At 38.2% G+C, this 9,132-nt stretch overlaps 1 protein-coding gene across 1 annotated transcript; it reads right to left on the bottom strand.

Moving 5' to 3' along the window:
- Nucleotides 1–1,368: 1,368 nt before the first annotated feature.
- Nucleotides 1,369–9,123, bottom strand: LOC146453402 (thioredoxin, mitochondrial-like). Its single transcript, XM_085096680.1, has 4 exons — nt 9,012–9,123; nt 4,277–4,472; nt 3,349–3,472; nt 1,369–1,863 (listed from the first exon to the last, which is right to left on the bottom strand). Exons 2-4 carry the CDS (start codon nt 4,465–4,467, stop codon nt 1,750–1,752), a joined length of 429 nt encoding a protein of 142 aa, XP_084952806.1. The 5' UTR covers nt 4,468–4,472; nt 9,012–9,123; the 3' UTR covers nt 1,369–1,749.
- Between the last annotated feature and the right edge of the window lie 9 nt (nt 9,124–9,132).

Below are 9,132 nucleotides of genomic sequence, written 5' to 3'. Positions count from 1 at the left end.
TGCTACTATGATCAAATTTTTACCTCTTGAATTTTAAGGTTTATCACATAGAATTCTAGGAAAGATTAAAAACGCCGTTTACCGTTTCTAAATATCTGCATTGGTTCCGGAGATATTTAAGTTTGAAAATAGATGACTGATGACGTCATATTCTCAACTCAATATAACATCAAGTATAAAAATAGAGCTATCTCAGTCAATTTACAGCAGAGACCATTGAAACCTGGCAGGCTAATAGTTCTAAAGGCTATACACCCACGGCTATAAAAAATTTGGTTCCCATGGCAACTCACTCTTTTCCAGTCCCCGCCAACCTGATTTCAATATTTAAGTGATTTTCAGCTTGAAAAACATTTAACAAGGCCACGAACTCGACCTAACATATTTATACGCTTGCTGGATCATGCAGATGAGGCACCATTGGCAAATATCAAAATAGAACGCCAAAGGTGGCCAGCAAAGCCTTAAGTATCAGGGAGGACTGGAACCCAGTATGTTGCCATGGTAACAAAACTGATAAGCTCATATTATGAAGCGCACCTGGAACAATGTAACTGCAAAGAATCAAGCATTTCTGATACAAATTGGCTGAGATATCTTTTTTCATGATATTTGATCAAAATTCGGTTGAGTTTATGACGTCATCACCTGCATTATGTCATTATGACGTCATCAACTGCATTATGCCTCGACCTTTATTTGGTATTTCCCAGACTACCTTTCGGCATCGTCGCGTACGCTTTTCCGCTTTCTTAGGACAACCTTTGTCGAAACAGCTGTATACAGTTATTTCTACGCGACAAGGCCGCGACTTGAGCTGATATGGATAATAACTTTATTAAACTCACCCGGGGACAAATGTTGGTGAGCTCACCAATGTTTGCACGAACTTTTTAACGGTATAGTTTTGTACCCTGAAGAAGACAGCATTGCCGCAACGTCGGTTTAAACTCTCTTAACAGCGTCAATTTTACAATATTTCAAATTCACCAATGTTTGTCCCCGGTGCTTTAACCCATCCTATGTCATTTGAAACCGTCAAATTACAGCCAAATTATAGCTACCCATACTACCATTTGGACTTGTCGCATACGGTTAAAGCATGGCTCCTGGTTGAAGCACTGTTCTTGTTCTCGAGGTCCCCTCTTGAGGGAGGAAAAAAGAAGACCGTGCTAATCCTTTCCTCTCCCCTCTTCCTCTGTTTTTTCGCTCTGATCCCAATTTCCGTGCGTTCAAACAGAGAAAACGCACAAATCCCCGCGTAATCCACGAAACGCTACCTACGCCGGATACACCTTTTGATGTCAGCATCTTCATCCCTAAATTGCCGCAGCAGAACAACGACACTGAAAACTATAGACGATCGCATTGTGGCTTAATGACTGATCAGTTTTATTGATTAGAAAACTCATACAAATTAGTGATATTCATGATCCCATATACAAATCGTTTTATTATCTTAAGAGTGCTCCAAATTTTTTCACACAGTACATTTGCTGGTGCAAGTTAGCTGAACCAAAATTGGGAGAGTCTTTTCTGTCTGTCTTCCTTGCATTTGACTTGAAGTTTTTTTAAAAATTTTTTTGGTTTATGTCACCTTCGTGTAAAGTAAGCTTTCCATTAGTCTGTCCCAATTTCAATACTTGTTCAAATACCTTAATTTCTTTCTCCTCACAAATAAAATTTTCGCAGTATTACTTGCTATTTTCACAATTGAACTTTAGTAATGCACAGTGCTAAAAAATTGCTCTACTTTAACAGCCTTTCCACAAATTCTCTTAGCTGCTCATTTTCTACGAGTCCTGAAAATTCACCAACAATTTTTCCATTTTTGATGCCCAAAACGGTGGGAACTCCTTTGACCTGAAAAAAGGAGACAGAAACTAAGAGCAATAATTCACACAAACGCTACAAAATACTACTTGACCAACTTCAAAAGAATCGGTAGAGTATGTTCCAAACTTGCTTTACTGCGCCTTTCAATAACATACGACTCTGAACTTCAACCCCAGCTAACGATTTGCGTATTTTACTGCCGTCAATCATAATTACGGCGACAAGCAACTGACCCAGAAAAATACAGAAACCGACAAAGAGGATCGAAATCCGCCAATCACAGCGCACGAACATGACTTTTTGACCCTGTTGAGCCAAACGTTTTGTTTTCTACGAGGTCCGCTGCAGTGATTGACGGCAGTGAAAAGCGTAACGATTGATTGCATTTTGAACTTCAGAGTCCGCATGTTATTGAAAGGCGCAGTAAACTAAATCGAATCAAATAGCTACTGGCAGCTTGTTTTAACAAGCTGCTTTTAACAAGTTTTAAAAAAGCATATCACTAAAAAAAGTTAGCGCACTTACAGGTGGGCAACTAGTAACCAGGCACATTTATTTAGTTATTTTTTGCGGAGGGGAGACAAGGTAGGGAAAATTAACAGATGTATCTTAGAACCGCCAACTGCCCCAAATAAAATACAAGGGATATCTGTAAACCAGACCGGCTGTCATCATCGATCAAATTAGGGACTTCAAGCAACCACGACGGCAACGTAAATGTAAGTTCGCGTTACTTGTACCACTTCGTGATTATTCCAATTCGCCGAACTTGTACAATGTGGCTGAACTATCCAGTAACACAACTGGTGAGAAGGGCGTTCAAGTTGAGACAGAGAATTAAAAATATACCGTCGTGTGCCCACCTTCACCACAGAGCCTTGAATTGGTCATTTCACGTTGTTTACAGAGAAGATTAATGTACCAAAATTTATAACGCACGTTGTCAGTTGTGGTTTTCTTATTGCTTTGCGACGTTCTCGTAAGGTTGCCGTCTGCCTTTATCAGGGTATACCGTGTACCTTCAAATTGAGCATTCTTCATCTATCACCACTTTTGATTTACATGGCAACCTTTACTTATCATAAAACTGATAGCTATTTTTTCGCTATTTTGGACGAGCTGACCAGAAGACAAGGCTGATCAGAATATCAGAATATTCAGTCTCAGGAGAAAGAAAAGAGGAGACGGGGAGGGTGGGAAAAAAAACGAAAAAAAAACCCACCATTTTAAATACTAATAAAATATTGGAGAGGGCTTTTTCTTGGGGTGGGGGGGGGGGGGGGTACTGTTGCTTAACCCTTTGAGCCCCAGTGGTGACCAACATCTCATTTCTCCTTACAATGTCACTACTTGATTAAACATTTACAGTAAGTCAGGAGAATAAAGAAAATTATAATCACCAAATATGAAATGTCTTCATTTTTAGACAAAGTCTCCCAACTAGTAGTATAAGAAATATTATTACATGGAGTGAGGAGAATTAAAGTTACAGAGTGTTACACAAATACTTACATTATATTGAAACGCTAAATCAGGATTGACGTCTATATCAACTTTTGCCAGTTCTAGTAATCCATCCTTTTCTCCAATAATGGTATTTAACTTTGGAGCCAATGCTCTGCATGGCGCACACCACCTACAAGCAATTATCCACAACAGACATTACAAACTGACTTGAAAAAAACAACACAAGTTTCTTATATAACAAGAAAAAACTCTGGTGGCAAAGAATTGTGAAAGTAACAAATAAAAAAGTGTTTGTTTGGATAATTCTGGATAGTCAAACCCAACTCCCTATAGTGTGACCAAATTGCACCAAATGATAGCTGCTATAGTCTGAAACGATTGGCTGCACTCTGGTTTATAGGGAATAGAATTAATGGAACACCAATTACTAGGATACATGAAGATTGAATTTTCACAATATAATGACTAGCTGAAGGTGACCCAAAAGATCTCATCTTGCCTATTGACTCCCTGTTGGCTGTAAGCTGTTTGAAAACCTTGGGCCTACTACGGACCACTGACTATTGACTTGTGCTGTTGATATTGTTTATATGGGAAACCAACGGCTTTACTAACTTGTTACAGCATTGAATTTGAAGCTACATGTATAGTCCTTCCAAGGTATCAAAAAAAGAAGAAAACATTGAGATACAGTATGTGTGTCCAAAGCTGTCATGTGCATCTAGTTAATGAAGCTGCCATTTTGGTTAAGTTCTTAAGTTTATATAATTACTTAACATTTTCCAGGGGTTTCTGTACCTATGGAGCTTGAAGGGCGGCCATTTCTAGACTAATTGGTCTTAATTAAAGGCACACCTATATCATCTTCAGACACGACATTGTGGTATAACTGTATAGGCATTGGGTGGGGTTAGTGCCTACTGCAAGGCTATCAGATACATGTAAGAGCTCAAGATTTAAAAGGAATTCATACGAAGCATGAAAGTCCACAAGAACGGGCTTTTCCGAGGCAAGCACTCTCTTGTCAAAGTCATCCTTGTCCTTAACATCAAATGGGGCTCTGAAATATGATGTTGTAGTGATGTGAGCTGAAGTTCCAGAGAGATACTTTGGTGAAAATAGTGCCCTGTGGTGTGATGTCAAACGATGAGCCATTCTTAACATGTGAACTGTAAAGAAAAATATCTGATCTTAATAAGAAAACTTGAAAATTACATGTAATTTACTCATAATCTGCCAAGACTAATTGCTCAGGTCTGTCACCCCTGATCTTTGGTGATCTTAGCTAACGTGGGGGAGGAAACATGTGACGAACCCCTAAGGACGTCTGCGTTGGAGGCTATGGTGATCTGTGCCTCACAGTAGTTACAAATAACAAGCAACCTACCACCTTCAAAAGTGTCTGATAAAGTTTCCTTTTGGTAGATGTCAATCAAAGAAAAGCCATTCAAATTACTTCAAGGCAACAACACCAAAAAATTAACAATTTTATTCCCACTAACATAAGGTGAAACCTTCTAAAAATTGATTCTCAAGTAAATTCAAATATTTAAAAGAAAAGGTGAAGTTTAGAAGAAACTGTATTTTTAATTAAAAACTTTTAAATTTCACAAGACATGAGTATTTGCTAACTCACCCCCAATGCTGCATTTTGTAAATTATTATGTGCAATGAAATCTGTTAAAGACAACCTTCAGTTTAGTTTAAACTAAAATTAAGTCTTACCATTTGTCAGTGGGTAAATTGTCATTTTGGCTTTGTTGCTTTGAAATCTTGTCAACTGAATTCAAATTTATTTCCACAGCTTTCTTTTGATTGACATCAATCAAGCTCAACTTTATCCACTTACTTGGAAGATGGATCAAGACAAACAGAGTAGGCAAGAAGTACAACAAATCTTAGGTCTTGTCTCTCATGGAGATCCATGGAGTCTGGCTGGATTGTACCTGATTCAACAGCAGTGGGAGAGAACACAGATTCCAGCAGCCCAACTTAATTTTTCCAGAATTGTTAGTTTGTACTGTGCATATCTTGATCTGTGATATGACCCATTCCCTTTATTACAGAAATGGCGAATGCTGATAGCCAAATTATCGGATCCAAGAATTTTGTTATAGTTATGACTGAGGGAGTAATAATCCAAGTAAAAATTTTAAATCTGTTGAGTGAATACTATTGGAAATAATGACACTCTCAATTTTCAGATGTTAAAATTGTTCTGAAGAAAAAAAAGACAAAAAAGCCCTTTAAATAAAAGCCCTTGATCTGTTTGGGTGAGGTGCTATTTTATGTTTAATTTAAACCGTAATTTTCAGAGCCAACTGAATTCCCTCCAATAATAAGCCTGTATCCCCCAAAATGTCCTTTTCAGAATTAAGCCTAGAGCCTTATATTCGGCAGAATTTTGCAGTCAGACACGAGGACCAGTTACAACTCAAGAAAACAAGAAATTGAAAATTATAGTAGTGATGCTGTTATTCAAGACCAACTCAACAGAAAACAAAAACAAAATTATATATCTGCTCAACTGCAGTGGAGTTTAATGCTATGCTAAATATGCACTAATACATACAATTTTTCAAAACTTTGCAGAGTTGACACAACTGACAAGGCTCCTGTGGTTGAAAATTGTGTGGCAGTGAGGTTCCACACAAATTATACATGGAAATTTGGATATGTCATTAATGATTCATGTGATTAACAGATGTTATCAAAAAGCTTTTATAAGAGAAAAAATAGTTGGGTACATTGGGATCGCGAGCAATATAATTTGTGAAAATGATGGAATAAAAGCTATCAATAAAACAGGACTTGACTACTTTACAGAGTACTTTTGTCAGTCAGGAGTGTTCCCGCACAGTTTGGTCTGTCTGTCCGTCTGCTCCACATTCTTGAATTGAAATACCTCATACAATTGGCTAAAAAAAGCTATGTTATTCCTCTTTTGGCTATATCTAGGCTAATTAGGTATGTGTGGCATCAAAGAGCAGATATTGTCTTTGAGTCTTTTTGGTCTCAAATACCCTACATGTATGTGGGGTAAGGTTGGCCTGGAACTGGGTATTGATTTCACATGTTGGCTGTTTTCATCTCATTCTTTTGACCAATTTAATTAGCCTCTTGCTGATATTTGCAGTGGGTTAACATGATGATTTGTATGGTCTGGATATATAAGGTACATTGTATTGATCTAAGACTCTGGTCTGAAACATGGTAGGAGAAATCACATATTTGACCTGAAATAGGGTAAGGGTTTCAAGAAGCCTCCCACACCTAACAGATTTTCAGGGAGTACCCCTCTCCTCCAAAATCTGGGACTCAAACACCCTGACATAAGATAAGGTACTGCTACTGTGTTTGATGAAGACTTTCGCCAAGCTAGTTTTTAATTTCAAAGGTTGCCAGATTTGGCACACAAAAAAAGGAATCAAGTATGCATTGATTGAAGTCCAACATAGCTGTCCAAAAACTTAAAAGGTGCTTAATTACTGTATGTAACAACAACAACAACAACAACAACAACAACAACAACAAATCAATGGGGATCAGCCCTTAGAGGGCACATATGATGCAATGCCACTATAGCCTTTAAAGCTTAATCCAGTACCCCATGAGGAGAGGTTTCTTGGTGGCCCTATATGTGCTGGCAGGCAAATAAGAAACCTCTGCTGACATTGGTCTGATTCTTTAGTCTGTCACCATCCACAAATCTGGATGAATTAAATTAACAATTCTGGTTTCTAACCAGCTGTGGACTTGCTGTAAAGCGCGAAAGACTAATAATTATTGATACCCTGACATGCAAAAATACAGTCGAACCTGTATAGCACGGCCCTGTATTAAGTGGCCACCTTCTATTAAGCGGCCAGTTTTTAAGGTCCCGATTGTTTGCTCATACAAACGCTGTATTTGTTACCTGTATTAGGCGGCCACCTCTATTAAGCGGCCGCGGCCACCCTGTGGCAGTCCTATGTTTGTCTTTCTTTGTTATTTTAAACCTGTATTAAGCGGCCATCCTTAAATGGAAACTAAGCCATATATTATTTTATGCGGTATTTTATTGTGTTTAAAATGCGATCCAGCATCACTATAAAGAAATAACATGTACAAAGCTACTGTAAGTTGATACTCGGCCATTTAGTATAGTTAACACTTTTCAGATGTCCGCAATGTGCTGAAGTACAGTACCATATCACGAACGCTAAAAAAAAGTTTGTTTTGAATATGCTTCACTCTTTAGGAAGAAATTCCTCTTTAATTAACTTGTTCTTCAGCCATGTGACATTGAACGTTGAGCGTAACAACTGCGAAATGACGGAATGAGATATTTTGTTGTGAACTGTACGTCATAGAAATAGAGCACTGTATACCGTAGGAGAGTAGAGGACAATTTATTGTATAGTACTTTTACACAATGTTACGTATATTATACCGTTAAGTTACAATTTGGCACTGAACTTTGTTTAAAGTATTGATCACTTGAAAGAGTGTTGATTGTCCAATTGTTTCCTTGCATGAAGTGTTTTTGTATGATACGCCATTAAAATTGACATTAGACCACGCCTAGTGAGTATTTTTAATGATCCTGTATTAAGCGGCCACCTGTATTAAGCGGCCAGTTACTCAAGTCCCGAGGGTGGCTGTTATACATGTATACAGGTTCGACTGTAATAATAAATTACGTTTAGTGACTTTTTTGCCGTTTTGGGCAAGAGTTTCCTTTGAAACTGTTGAGGTGGAATTATTGATGTGATGAGCTAAAAACAGGACTGCATGCAAGACGATTCATATAATGTACAAAATAGCAAATAGGATGGAATTGTTTGTAGAGCTTTCTTGTATCATGCCCACTGGCACAAATTCGGGTGATCAGTTACAAGGAACCTCTGTTTGCACTGCGACTGGGCTGGGAAGTTAAACAGGCATCGAGAGAATGAATTTAACAAGATGCCTATACTGGCATTTACGCATGATGCAAATAATGATGATTTGACATCACACAGGTAAGGATGAGAGGGTCTCCTCCCTCGAGATATACGCGCCGAAAATAGATTTTGATTGGGCCGTTTTTGTTGAAGACAATCAGAAATATAATAGATTCCTTCTAGGAGAGAGCAGAGTTTAATGAATAAATTAATGTGCAAATTTGAAGCTACACGACACGGTCTGCCCTCAGGTCACCCCACATAATAAAATATTATAAAATTAATATGGCAAACAATGGAATTTAAATGGGAGCAGTGGACAAGTCGAAACCTTCCTTCGCGCTTAAACCGGCCAGGACACACTAAGAAACAATGAAGTAAAGGTAAGAAAACTTTTTTTTCGGGCGACTCAGTCCCGGGCGAGAATCTCAATATAAAATATAAACCTGTATAAACTGGTGGCCTATGCGAACCACTGCTTAGAACAATCCAGACAATCGTCCGCAAATTTCACTTTTAAATGACGAGAAATTTGGCTCTTAAGTGCGCAGGACAACTGAGGAAGCAATAAAGTAAAGATGAAAGCATTTTATTTAGAATTACTCTAGATTTTTCTAATACATAACTACATGTAATTTTGGGTTGCGTGTGGTCAGCCTCACAGTGCAGTGCCGTACGTCTCAACTTATTTCGCGTGAAACTTCAACGACAATAATTTCTGAAAGAAGGAATAATTTACTTTCCTTCATGTGTATTAAATTATAAACAACGTTTTAATCTTACCTCAAAACTTGTTCGAAACACAACAACTGCCCCACACCGGCGATATTCCGTTCGCATGGTTTGTGTACGACAACCTGGCCTTTCAGCCCATACAGACACTTGGGAAGGCAAGTGCGTGTTG

This window comes from Pavona decussata, unplaced genomic scaffold (assembly GCF_977016875.1).
Source record: "Pavona decussata unplaced genomic scaffold, jaPavDecu1.1 SCAFFOLD_330, whole genome shotgun sequence".
In the NCBI taxonomy this organism is placed as follows: Eukaryota; Metazoa; Cnidaria; class Anthozoa; order Scleractinia; family Agariciidae; genus Pavona; species Pavona decussata.
This window is presented reverse-complemented; position numbering and strand designations above follow the sequence as displayed.

Excerpts from the sequence above, each read along its gene's own strand:
- LOC146453402 (XM_085096680.1), bottom strand. The coding sequence starts at position 4,467 with ATGTTAAGAATGGCTCATCGTTTGACATCACACCACAGGGCACTATTT. Across the intron at positions 3,473-4,276 it reads CTTGTGGACTTTCATGCTTC|GTGGTGTGCGCCATGCAGAG; the intron begins GTATGAATTCCT and ends AATTGCTTGTAG. Across the intron at positions 1,864-3,348 it reads ATTTAGCGTTTCAATATAAT|GTCAAAGGAGTTCCCACCGT; the intron begins GTAAGTATTTGT and ends TCCTTTTTTCAG.